The 13,947-nt window shown below is 40.6% G+C and overlaps 2 protein-coding genes across 2 annotated transcripts in view; one reads left to right on the top strand and one right to left on the bottom strand.

Annotated features, from left to right (window-relative positions):
* LOC310866927 (coiled-coil domain-containing protein 148-like) overlaps positions 1 to 6,764 on the top strand; it is a gene marked incomplete at its 3' end in the record, with an annotated part of 32,890 nt that extends 26,126 nt beyond the window's left edge. Inside the window, exons 11-15 of the mRNA XM_083776722.1 lie at positions 2,314 to 2,454; positions 3,630 to 3,748; positions 4,226 to 4,343; positions 4,533 to 4,670; positions 6,618 to 6,764. Of these exons, the coding sequence (XP_083632848.1) occupies positions 2,314 to 2,454; positions 3,630 to 3,748; positions 4,226 to 4,343; positions 4,533 to 4,670; positions 6,618 to 6,764 (663 nt within the window). The remainder of the gene's footprint in view (positions 1 to 2,313; positions 2,455 to 3,629; positions 3,749 to 4,225; positions 4,344 to 4,532; positions 4,671 to 6,617) is intronic.
* Positions 6,765 to 10,047: 3,283 nt separating this feature from the next.
* On the bottom strand, positions 10,048 to 13,737 carry upp2 (uridine phosphorylase 2). The gene is made up of 6 exons (XM_083776974.1): positions 13,520 to 13,737; positions 13,275 to 13,433; positions 12,975 to 13,089; positions 11,630 to 11,839; positions 11,074 to 11,220; positions 10,048 to 10,536 (listed from the first exon to the last, which is right to left on the bottom strand). The coding sequence occupies exons 1-6, from the start codon at positions 13,646 to 13,648 to the stop codon at positions 10,367 to 10,369; spliced, it is 930 nt and encodes a 309-aa protein (XP_083633100.1). The 5' UTR covers positions 13,649 to 13,737; the 3' UTR covers positions 10,048 to 10,366.
* Between the last annotated feature and the right edge of the window lie 210 nt (positions 13,738 to 13,947).

Here is a 13,947-nt window from a genome sequence, read left to right as displayed (position 1 = left end):
AATTTCGGGTGTGCCAGTACAGTACAGTACAGTACAGTAGAGGGTACAGTAGAGGGACCGGCAATGTTGCTTTAATTTAAACCTACAACAAGTTTCCCTGTCTCTCTCCTTCCAACCAACTCGGTCCCTAACAGAGAGTCTAAATCTTAGGCTAAGTAATTACCCATCCATTCAAATGGATATGGATTAGGCCTATAGGAAGGATTGACCCCTTTTAACCTCATATAGGAAATTACACACTAGTGTTTCTTGGCATGGAAAGATCGATGTACAGTACAAGCTACGTGTTGTGAACATGTTTGTAGATCCACTACTTTTGCTATTTAACATACAACTAAGTATACATGGGTCCTCTATTTGTGCGAGGCATGCTCTTATTCAATGTAAATGACTACACCGTGTCTACTACACCAAGGCCAGGTTGTCTAGAATATATAATGATGTGTCTCCTGAGTGTGATAGATGTCAGCAGGCTCCCGCAGACCTCATCCATACGTTCTGGCTCTGCCCCTTCTCTACACAAATATTGGACCGATATCTTTAATTCCTTATCAAAGATAGTCGGGCAAAGAGTGGAGCCCACACCTTTGGGGGCCCTGTTTGGTGTTTTTCCCTCAATACCGTCACTCTCTAAACCAGAGAGGGATGTTTTGGCCTTTGTCACTGTTAGCTAGGAGACTAATTCTGACCAACTGGAAATCGCCCACTTCCCCTTCTCACACTCATTGGGTTAGGGACACCTTGTACTGTGTAAAACAGAAGATTAGACACTCCTTGAATGGTTCTTCCGATAGGTTTGGGAGGATATGGGGTCCATTCTTTCAATTCATTCAGAATTTGAATCCGTCTCTGCTTGGGGATGAGTGAGGTCTGCTGGACTTTTGTTTTAAAAGTAGCTTATACTGTGATTGGATTGTATGGATTGTATTGTATTGGATTATGGATGTATCATGTACCTATGATTTTCTTATATATATAGGATGTTGTGTACTGTTGTTTTGTCTGTTTTTGTCTGCCTTTTATTTTTCAACTTTTACTGATCTTGTATTTAAGGTTTGTTTGTCTTGTTTTCTGTTGTCCTTTTTCTTTGGGGTGAAAATTCAATGTGTTTACTCTTTTATGTCATACTTGTGGGGTTTATTTAAGAGAAGCTGTTAATGTTTATTATTTTTCAAACTCAGTTTTTCAATAATGCTTCTGTGAAAAAAACCAATAAACAAAGTTATATAGAAAAAAACATACAACTAAGTATAATAGAATTTAAGTGGGTTAAACAACAGGGAAGCTAGTTGTTGGTATTTGTCAGCTAGTAAGCACCATGAATGATTGATTTGATGACGCGGCTGGACGGTGCTAATGTGAGTTAGGCCATGTTAATGTGCAGCCTCGTCCTGCGGGGCTGCTTAAGCTTTCAACTGATAGATCTGTGAATGTGCCTGGCGGGTTGAAATGTAACACTTCAGTACACACCATGCCGCCGGGAGCCTGCTGCATAGCATACCTGTCACTCACGCTTCCAACTTTGATTGTTAATATGAGAGAGAGAGACCGGCCCCATACACACATACAGTATGCCCCATGCACACCTATCAAACTTGTGTTCTGTGTCTTGTCTGTGATTAATGGCCGCCACAATGCTTTTCCAATGGGAGTCACATGGTTTGACCAAACATTTGTGTTTTGGATGGCTGTGTTCTGCCCATCAAACAAAATTGTTTGGTTAAACCATGTGACTTCCATTGAAAAAGCATTGTGACAGCCATTAAACACAGACAAGACACACAGAACGTTTTTGATATGTGTGTATGGGGCCAGAGAGAGAGAGAGAGAGTGTGTGTGTGTGTGTGTGTGTGTGTGTGTGTGTGTGTGTGTGTGTGTGTGTGTGTGTGTGTGTGTGTGTGTGTGTGTGTGTGTGTGTGTGTGTGTGTGTGTGTGTGAGAGACTGTGTGTGTGTGTGTGTGTGTGTGTGTGTGTGTGTGTGTGTGTGTGTGTGTGTGTGTGTGTGTGTGTGTGTGTGTGTGTGTGTGTGTGTGTGTGTGTGTGTGTGTGTGTGTGTGTGAGAGACTGTGTGACTGTGTGTGTGTGTGTGTGTGTGAGACTGTGTGTGTGTGTATGTGTGTTATTTTCAGTAACCTTTGGATTACTTGAATTTACAGCGTATTCTATTGATTTTGGGGTAATCCAAACTACCCAAGGTAATTAGATTAGAACATTACTTAGTACTGATTACAATTAACATGCACGTAATTAGTCATCTGTTACCAATTACATCTTGAATGTAACCTCCCCAACCCTGTGTGTTCACATGTATAGCTGCAGCAGTGGCGTGCCCAGCAGGAGGAAGTGGCGAGGCTGGAGGCGGCAGTGGCGGAAAGACGACAGGAGGAAGAGCAGGAGAGGATGATGAGGGAACAGGAGAGAGACGCAGCCTTCAGGTCAAAGCAGAAGGAAAAAGTAAACGCATTTACTGCCCTCAAAAACCCACCTCTTCCCCACCCTGTTTTAACTGTTTTTTACTTTAAGACATATTTTTGTATGTAAAAATATTTTGAGTACTTAGAAAATAACTATATAAATCTAGGTATTATTATTATTATTATTATTATTATTATTATTATTATTATTATTACCATGAAGCCTAATTTATATATTGTTGTACGACAGTGTCACTGGAAATAACTGAAAAACCAGGAAATCAGAATACAAAAATGTTTGGTCAAACCATGTGACTCCCATTGGAAAAGCATTGTGGTGGCCCAAAAAACCAAAAAAACGACCAAACATTTGCTTGATTGGTGTTTGGTACGTGTGAATGAGGCCTATAGGATGTGTATTTGGGAGTTTTCATCAGCGTTATGGGAGAGGGTTTTCTTCCCTGGACCTGGTATTTTTTTTCTGTTTCATGTAACATCTCTCAACCCTCATCCACAAACCATCCATCTTGCATGAATACATTTACAAAGTAAAGTACATCAGTTTCAGAGATCACATCATCACATGATACAGGTAAAAACACCTTTAGCCTTTGTTCTCAGCGTGTAGCTTGCGAGACTAACAGCTGTCATTTAGACTATTCAAATATTTAATTCGTGAACTGAGCTACGATGTAAACTTGCTTACATAACCTGTGTGGTTTATGGGGTTTAGAATGTTTTGACTCGATGGACTCTTTTAAACATTTTAAACAACCCCACAAATTGTTTTTTAATGTTTTAGGGTATTTTTACTTTGAATTTAAGATAATTAAATGTGTTCTTCAAACTGATAATGTTTCTTTGTGCTAGAGCTAGAGTGTGTAGTGTGTACAGTGCACTGGAGTGCTTGTGTGTCCATTTCATTAACTCCGTCCTAAGGGGTTCTGCCATGTGCAACCTGAGATGCTCTCTGATTAATGAGAGCATTTAGGCAGCATTGGATTCCATATAATTTGGCACAAATGGCCTGGCAGACAATGAAATATCATCTCATTCTCTCTATTTACTCCTATCTGATTTCGGTGCTGTCAGAATCAATAGGACATGAAGATCTTTAAGTTCCTCCGGAGCCGACTCACGGGGAAGTGCTGCCGCTGTTATTGTTGTCGTTAACCTTTCGTTGTCAATCTTTGTGAATGTTTGTCTTCTCCTCAGGTTAGGCACTTTTATTTAAAGCAGCAGAGGAGGAGGGAGGAAATGGAGAAGAGTGACCAGGAGAAACTCGCCCAGCTGAGGGCCGTTATGGAAGAGCAGGCTCGGCAAGATAAGGAAAGGTGAGCGTTGCGCCACGGGACCTGCCGCTTCGGCTGCAGCAATACTGCGTCAAGGTTACTAAAGGAGAACCCAGACAGTACTACAGCAACCTCCTTCAGCTTCATTAAAGCTAAAGCTAAAACATTAATTTGTTTAGCCTTTGACTTGTGGGTGTATTGATTTAAAGTATAGGGTCACCATCCTGTTCAAACATTTCTGACTCTGAACTGTTCATTCATGCCCTTCCGAATAGGCAAATCCATTTTCTCCACCAACGTGATTATGATGATGAGACACGGGCAACTCAGGCCGGTAAAAAGGGGTCAAGAGCGAGATGAGGATGGTCATTGGTCAATAATGGGAGAGAAGCTGTAGTCCGGCAAATTCATAAATGCCTCCACAGCCTGAGGCGCATGATGTGTCAGGACTAGGAGAGATAGTTGGTGATGTTAGTGGTGGAAAGTGGTCTGATGTAGGTCTTCTCTGCGGCCCCTTAGGGTGCAGTTTCGGGAGGGGATGCTGCATCGTCGCAAGGAGGAGAGGGAGGCTCGACAGCTGGACTGCCTCAAAGAGGAAGAGCAGAGGCAGAATCGTCTGGAGGCTCTCAGGAATCAGGTGGGCCATTATAAGCCCTTAACCTTTTCACCTGCACTGATTCAGTTCACTTGACACACTGGGAGATTTAGACACTTCCAACTGTTCCGAGCTGAATTGGGGTGCCACTGCCACCTTTTGGCGGAAAGTAAGAAGACAGTCATGTCAACAGTAATGTCACAATATTGAACGCTTTCTTATTAATTTCAGGTGGCGGTGGTGGCAGAGGCAGACCCAGCGAGGATGATGGGACACACAGAGGCTTGGAAGAGCCGACAGCGTCTCGAGCAGGATGAGTTTGTGCTGCACAAACCTCTGTATAGCATCAACACGTATACAGACATCCAAGTGAGCTATTGCGAGGCCTAGAAACAACCTTTACCTTATGTTCTCATGATTTCACATCACCAAACAAAACATACCGCAATCTGGTGACTCCTTTCCCCACAGTATGTTTGCAAGCTACCTAGCTGATAACACTGCACTGCCCTTTCTCCAGATCTCTCTGCCTCTTTGTCTACAGTATGCGCCAATGTATTATATATACATACATAAGTTGATGCATTGATGCATTACTCTTATATAGAATTAAAAAAGAACATATACAGCATGCAGATGGGAGTGGGAAAGTAGGCTATAAAATATAATATAAACCTTAATGGAAGTATAAACATAAATGTAGGGTCAGTACAGGCGTGAGGTGTGTGAGCAGTATGATGATCATTATGCTATGATGACAGTGGTGAAAATGTTTAAGTCTTAAGTAAAAATATCAATACAGCAATATAGAAATACTCCTGTTACAACTTAAAAGTCTGGGATTCAAAATGTACTTGAGTAGAAGTACAAAAGTATTGGCATCAAAATGTACTTAAAGTACCAAAAGTAGAAAGTACTCAGTATGCAGAATGTCCCATTTCAAGTTTTCAAATGTATAAAATATTATGAAAATAGCAGGTCGACAAGCTCACAATGCGTCGCAGTGCGATTGCAATGCAAAATGTGTACATAGACATTGGTACTATCAAGTGCAAACAAACAGCAAGAACACTGGGTGATGTGTGCAGCGCTGGATATTGTTTGGCTTCTTCTGTGAGACACTGGCTACGTTTACATGGACAGTTAAATCCACTTTTCATTCAGAATAAAAGTTAAATCCTATTAAAAGTTGTCATGTAAACACCTACAAAAACTTAAATCGGAATGAAAATGGCCAATCTGATTTAAACTTAGATCTGATGTAACTGACCGGATTATTCAATTTTTAAATCCTATTGAAACAATTGTGGACTCATGTAAACACTCATTCGGATTTAAGTTCATTCTGGTCTTTCTGTGCATGCTTGTTTCCATGTAATTGGTATGGCTATATTATGCTCTTGTTTTGCGATTAATTATAAGAAACTAGACATTTAATTTCACATCTCTGAGAGCAACCTCTCATAGGCTACTACAGGATACATCAAATATAAAGTACAAGTAAGACGCGCAAACGTGGGAAGCGAACGCAGCTCGTAAATTGCAATAACAACAATTAGAATAAATTACGTACTTTCTTTTTAGTTAGTAATTCTTTTAAGTTTTCTACTGTGTGTGTGTGTGTGTGTGTGTGTGTGTGTGTGTGTGTGTGTGTGTGTGTGTGTGTGTGTGTGTGTGTGTGTGCTACAGCTGCGCCCTCTGGTGGCGGGCGGGTGGTGTCACAGCGGGACAGACAGACAGACACACACAGACATGATCTGCAGGGTCTCATAGTTAGTGCTCATTGCGTTCGCAAATATGGCATAAAAGTGTTTTTATATTATTATTATTATTATTTTTGTTTTACCTGAAATGTAGTGGAGTAGAAGTAAAAGCATTGGAAATTTGAAATACTCAAGTAAAGTAGAAATACTACTAAAGTAAATGTACTTATTTACTTTCCACCACTGGACGTAAACATATCCGCCCCGCCCCCTATCCAATCAGAAGCCTTCCCAGCCCCAAACCTGATGTGGAATGAAATAATGGGATTTAAAAGTATTGTCCATGTAAACACTCATTCGGAATGACCATTTCCCATGTAAACACGCAGCAAAAAACTTACTTCTGAATTAATTAATTCTGAAGTTTTCATTCTGAATGAAAAAGCCCTCATGTAACCGCAGCCACTATCACACACTTTACATAAGTGATCACAACAATGTTTGACTGAGGTAAACCTTTTTCCTCCAATGAACCTTTAAACCGTCAAGGCTGACCAGTCAATCAGTGCACACTAGTGTATGAGATTACATTTTTACTGTATCTGTTTTCTAGATTGTGTCTGACCCAAGAGTGCGGGTGGAACAGGCTCTTCGGGAAGCAGGCCTCCACCACACCCAGTATGCCAAAGAGGTTTTGGCTGGTATCAAACCCACGAAACCGCCGCGACGGGACACCAAGTCAGCATTCATGAATTCTTAATTCAACTCTTGCTAAGAAGCTATCTTTTGTAGCACAAGGAATTTGGTAGCATTTTACCTTCACAGGTGTGTAAAATGCAATTTGTCAGTTTGGATGTATTCACTGGAGACCACAGAATAATGTAATTGTTTTCTACAGCTGCTTAGTACAAATGTTAAATTATATTGTTTTTGTATCATGAAAAAACCCTACAATCTCATCATTGAGAAAAATGCTGATATTCTCAAACATTGAAATATAGACATAATGGTACATGTTTCCTATAAATAAAATGTATGGATTATTGTCAGTATTTTTGTGTAGGCTATTATGTACCTTCATGTTTTTTACACTGAGAACCAAGAAAGTATATTACAATTTAGTGTATCTTGTCTTACAGGAAAGGAGGAAAAAGAATATCTTACAATTTAGAATTCATCAGAATTATCCTACATATAATTCTTGGAATGTCTGTCTGTCGGTCAATCTGAACACGTTTTTCTCCTCAGTGGGTGGGTTGAGCAATTGATGACATGCACACGAACATGCACACGGGCACCATGTGCAGACAGATATTTTTCACTTTTCCAAATTCAAGCTTCATCGTTATTGTGCATGTGCGGCCACGTGCGCATGCATGCGCGGCCATGGGGTCTGTTGTAACGGTTATGGATGGTTCCCCAGGCCAGGCATGTACAGATTTAAAATGTATTTATTTTACTGTCTAGTGACATTGGCCAAGTTATTGTAGAACATCTTGCTTCATTACCATATAACCATAAGACATCCAATGTTTTTTTTAATGTTTTTGGCTTTTCTGCCTTTATTGATATTTTCAAGTGAAGAGGGAAAAAGAGAAGGGGAGAGACATGCAGCAAAGTCGTCATGAACGGGACTCGAACACGCGACAGCGACGCGCTGTCAGGCCAGAGCCTACATGTGGCATGCGCATGGACCACAAGGCCAGTGGGCGCCCCAAGACATCCAATGTAGCCTACTACATTTCTGATGTGAAATGGCACAAGGGATCCCCACAAAAAACCGGCATGCACTCCAAAATCGTCCCTATTCTGGGGTTTGGGCACCTGCCCCCTCTGTGCTCTCTGCACGGCCTGCCCCAGGCTGTGGGACATAGGCTACTCCGGTCCCAATGAGCTGCCAGCTGACCTCTTGCTACTAATAGCATTGCATGTACTGTAGATTGTTGAGCTTGTAGATCGGCTATTTGAACTATTTAAAAAAAAACAATATAGTATACAAAAAATGGCAAGAAGTTTAGGGATGATGAAAATAGGGCCGTGTGTGTGTGTGTGTGTGTCAGTAAGGAGTACTGTAATTGATACGGTGTGTGTGTGTGTGTGTGTGTGTGTGTGTGTGTGTGTGTGTGTGTGTGTGTGTCTCAGTAAGGAGTACTGTAATTGATACGGAACACCATATCACCAGTCAATGCACGGATGTACCTTGTAATGTTACAACACTGGACTGGTTTAAAACTACAGGGGAAGCTAGCTTCCCGATGCAGACCACACCGTATCTCATACAATATTCAAGAATTATGCAGTTGATGAGGATATAGTCACCTTTACAGTCAAAGCCAGATTACAGGTCCTTCCAACCAGACTCAATCTCTCTCTGTGGTACCCTAACACGTTTCCTCCTTATTGTCTGCATCATGACCACACTCCAGTTACAGAAACACTGTCACATTTTCTTAATGGCTGCTATGTATATAAGGGATTGTACATTGCTAGGCACGACAGAATTGTTGACCTATTAGCTAAGCCTAAGGACATAAATTCATATGTTTCATCATCTGCCAAAATGTATAAGCACTCACGTGTTTCAACTGTCATGTTCATGCGCAATAATGAAAATTATGCCTTTTCAGATGTCACAGCTAATACACCAGATATTGTTGTTGCTGATGAGGACAGTAGAGAAATGATCATTTTGGAAGTGGCATGTACATTTGACCACAGTCTCGAAGAGGCATTCCTTACCAAGGTGCTTAAGTACCAGCGTCTTAAGGATGCTAACAACTTGGCTACAAATGTAAACTACTTGTGTTCATATTTGGAAGCCTCGGTAATGTCCATAAATCAGTCGTGAGGGGCCTGCAGATTGCAGGCATGCCCAATCCGAGAGTTAAGGCATCGGCAGAGTTCTGTTCAGTGTCTGCAATAATTGGCAGTCACCACTTGCCATATACGGAGAAGACGATGCTTTCTGTAACCGTGATCTGTATCCTGAAGCACTTGTTGTGGAGCTTTCCAAGTTTGCGCATATACTATTGTTTGTGTTCAAGAATTTCTTGTAAAATGTGAATGCAAATTAAGATGTTAAATGTGTTTAACTGTCCATGGTTAGGCATAGTACAGTAGCCTAAAGATCGAGTCAGAGGAATACACTGACGGCTGTTGTCTTGTTATCACCCAACTTATACCCAACCTACGGTCTGTGGACCACCTGCCTCAAGAAAAGGATTTATTTCATTTGTTAATGTGCACATCCCAAGCTGATCTCTTAACTCGTCTGTCTGTCCTACCACCTGCTCAATCAATGTCATTATTAACATGCAAGACTGCAACAAACTTGGTATCCCAAAGTTTAATTAAGCATAGGCTACTGTGTATACTACTTTGTAACCCAATGTCTGCAAACTTATACTTTTGACTGCACACATCCCCGGTTATGGACTATTTATTATTATTTGCATCATGTCAGCTGTAGTGGATGGCAGAACTAGGCCTATTTTAATATGAAATGATAGGGCACAACAGATCCATGTCTGATTTACTATTACTACAATTATTCCATATAATTAACATAATGTGGCAAAAGTCATAAACACAATCACAAGTACACTTGGTTACCTGATTTCAGTTCAATACAGTGTAGGAAGAGAGGCCAGGAGTTAATATTGTATAGAACACCTTTTATTTACTTTAAATTACAGTCATAGCACCTTACATAAGAAGCAACATATTAAATATAAAAACATACAATATATAACAGGTAAGTAACATACACTCTTTGAGCTTCAAATAAATCACAAATCATCACATATCCTTTTTACAGTAACCATGTAGGGAACTAAGTAATGCACATAAGAACATATTAGCTATCTACATATATCTACATTTTATCTACATATTCATCAGTCATTACTATATACACATTCTGTTGTTTCTTACAGCACTATAATGATAACATCTGTTGAATTCACCCTATTGCTGGGGTCATAAATGTTTATTTAACCCTAGAACACTAAACATAGGTGATTTTCATAATGTTGCTGATGTCTGAGGTGGGTGGGTCTTTCAGTATCTTCATGATGCTCAGTGACATCATAGAAGGTAGGTTTGTTGCCCTGTCCACATCCCTGTTTTTTTCTACAGGCAGGTGTTTGTGTGAATTTCACCCGAGTTTAGTGATAGTTAAAAAACACAATGGCCTTTTTTTGCCCCCCCATGATATCTGTTTTCTTTTGGTAAATGGTCCTGATGAAATATTAAAGAACAGTATCTCAAGTTGCCATGTATTGCTGTACTTCCATATATTTTGATGAGAAATAATTTTATGGAATATATTACAGTTTAGTGATGGTTTGACAAACGTTAAGTTTAGTGTTCTAGGGTTAAGGCTGGGGGAGTTGGTAGGTATCCTAGGCGTTTCTTAATGAAGTGAGACACCAGGACCTGAGGTCTCTGCTGGTACTCCACCAGAACATCATGAGGTGTGGTGATCTGGTCTCCATCTAAGCGGTTTAACAATGTAACACAGATGACGGCCGCTGAGGAATGAAAAAAGAATACAAGATGTCAGTAACTTGAACCAATACTGTAGTGTTAAACAGTGAAATTATGACAGGCAATTCCTGCTGTCAAAATATGACCCCCCAGTCAAAAAACCCTTTGTTTGAAATAGACAATCATGCTTTCTAAGGTGTGATTTGGGGTCCTAAGGATGAATACAAAATGAATATCAACATCTTAAAACCAAAATGTTGAATTGTGTTTTAAGTTGTATTTGTAAACTCCCTGACAGCAGGACATGTCTTGTCAGTCAGTAGTGATGCCTCTGTATGGTTAACTATTTAAATTCTTGTCTACAGTATACTTCCCCCAGGGGTCTACAGTACACTTGGTACCCTCCTTTTTTCCATCTACACCAACATTCTTTACTGAAATAAACAATCTACAAGCTCTCAACATGCGTCGTGTCACGTTGTGAGCTTGTAGATCTGCATGTTTTTGCCATTATGACGTGCCAAGAATAGGCCAAGAATTAGGGTTCAAGTGGTTAAGTATCAATGTTCTGGAAAGATTACCTTTGAGGTCACAGACTGCACACATTGCAGCGAACACTGTGGACTCCATTTCAATGTTTCTGACTCCGGCCTCGTGGGCTTTCCTCAGGTACTCTAGTTTCTCTTCAAGTGAGAAGGAACAGAGCGCCCCATCAAGTCGGCCTTGTCCTAGAGACACAGCAGAGGTTAGGTTAATATATCTTAGCAGCAATCAGCATATGAGCCAGATGCCATCTAGCTGGCGTTCCACCAGCAAGTGGATCACTCACTCCATGCATGGTAAAGTCTGGAGCGTTAATTATTTAACTCTGAGTGTTAAATTAACTCCATGTTGTGTAACTTTAGAAATTAATTGGATTGTGTGTGTGTGTGTGTGTGTGTGTGTGTGTGTGTGTGTGTGTGTGTGTGTGTGTGTGTGTGTGTGTGTGTGTGTGTGTGTGTGTGTGTGTGTGTGCACGAGCGTGCGTACGTGTGTGTGTGTGTGTGTGTGTGTGTGTGTGTGTGTGTGTGTGTGTGTGTGTGTGTGTGTGTGTGTGTGTGTGTGTGCGTGTATGTAAAAGGATGACCTGCTGTTTACCTTCATAGAAGTCATGGGTGCACATGGTGTTCCCTATCACTGTTGGAAAGCCTTGGAGCTCCGAGGAGCACTGTAGAAGCTCATTGGCTATGCCATCGTCCAGCTGAGTGCTCCGGGTGATCACCTTACCCAGGACCACCTGCTCAAATTGAGCCCTGAAGGAATAGTCCACTGCTTTGTCTGTGATCACCACTGTCCCTGGAGCCAGGCCTAATGGGGGAGAACATCAAGAAGATAATAACTGACATGGTGTTCTGTCCACAGTGCTTGTATCTGTACAGTACGGTATACAGGATTCCAGACCAGTGTGATTCAGAATAGCTTTGCCAATTTCTACTCAAGATTACTTGGAAAAGGGCATGCAAACTTACTTTTAAAATGTAATATATGTTAAGTATTGACCTCATTAAAAAGTAATGAGCTATATTACTTTCAGTGACTTCTATTGCCATGTAATGCAATGTAATCGTATTGTAATGTATTAGTATTATATTACTCTAGCATTACTTTAGAAATGACAAGATCGTTGAGTAATGGAAAATCTGAGAGTAATGGAATAGAGAATAACGCTATTGGTATAAAATGCTCTTTGGAAGTCTAATGTTGCTCAGGCAGAATTAGACTTTGTTTGTGCAGGGTATATACTACTATTAGGTAGTATAATGTACAGGGCTTGACATTAACATTTTGAGGCACTTGTCCTTCGGACAAGTACATTTCCCATTCACTTGTCCGGGCACAGAAGTCACTTGTCCAGAGCACACAAATAGGCCTACATTTTAAATCAACTAACTGTAAATTGATTTTACTTGGTGAATACAAGTTTGAATATTAGGTGAATATTCTAAGTTTGCAAGTTAATAGCCCTGGATTAGAATGTCTATGATCTTACATATATTTCATGTATTCCAAATACACAAGCCATAGATCGGTCCTATCCGCGCACTGCGTGCACGGTTACCAGACTGACCTCGTCGGCAAGATTTAATACTTGTCCCGGACAAGCCTTAATGTCAAGCCCTTTGTTTAAAAATCAAATAGTGAATTGTAGATGAACTGCAGTTTATGTTTCTGAAAATAATGGGTAAATTGACAGTAATTATTAATATCTCTTTTCTCATTTGTATAATTAACAACTCAACCCCCCTACTGCCCCTAGTGCCCCTACTGGCCCCTATTGGTACATACTGGTGCTCATTAACGTCACATAGGTGCATGGGTAAACACAGACACACGGACATTTCTCGTTGTAGGAGTGGTTGCACCACTCAAAAATATTGTATACCGGTATGTGTATCCCAGCCCCCAGTTATCCCCACAGAAACAGATTAAGCAATGTTCTTACCGACTCCGCCAGATGTTCCGAGGCGAAACAGTACCACATCATGACAATGGGCATGGTGTAGAAGTTTGATCATCTCATGGAGCATGATGGAAATGGATGGGACACCCATGCCATGCTGGAAAGAAGAAACAGCAATTGGGTTAAAAACCCACACATAGCACACAACTTACATTGACTGTTTATAACAGGAGTCACACGATTGATCATTACGACATAATGCTGTTGACCTCTGATTTAAACATGAGCAATGTATACAATGGATGTCCCCGTTATGTGGAAAAACTGCATTGCAATACTTACACTGATAGAGAGCACTGGTCCTACTTTGTACATGGAGTAGCGATCTGTTCCCTCACAGACATCACTGATTTCGTCTTTGTTGCCTGGCAGACCCAATTCTTGGTGGATGAACTGGGCAAAGGCTTTCATCCGATTTGCACTTCCACCAACACACACAAACTATGAGAGACACAGAGAGAGATTTCTAGGATTTCTGCTGGCGATACTTTGAAACATATTTCATGTTCTCGCTCTCTCTCACAAACCTTGATATCTCCAAACATCTCAGGAAGATTGTGGGTCTTGGTGCCTAGGCTGAAGTGGTAGAGAATATCCTCTTCCATTGTAATCAAATGGGGATTTTGTACCTGGACCTGATGTCTTTGACACAGCATATCAGAATATGTCAAAGCACAGCAAAATACAAGTCCATTTAGTTATATGAACATCTCCAGATGTTGCTGTAGTGTGTAGTAAAGAGAATGTCACAAAACTTGACATTGGGAATCCACAGCAGTATACTGTTTTCCATCTATGGCAAATATATTTTCCAAAAACAGGCGATAATTTTGTAGTTACCCTTACAATATGGATACTGAGGTTCAAATGGTAAAAGAAAGCCAGACACAAATAATATGCTAAGATTTTATACTCACTTGATATATTCAATGGGATCAGTCCCCATGCAGTTTAC

The sequence above is a fragment of the Protomyctophum parallelum genome, assembly GCF_964188405.1.
Source record: "Protomyctophum parallelum genome assembly, chromosome: 11".
NCBI lineage: Eukaryota > Metazoa > Chordata > Actinopteri > Myctophiformes > Myctophidae > Protomyctophum > Protomyctophum parallelum.
Note: the sequence above shows the minus strand (reverse complement) of the source record. Positions and strands in the feature narration are given on the sequence as shown.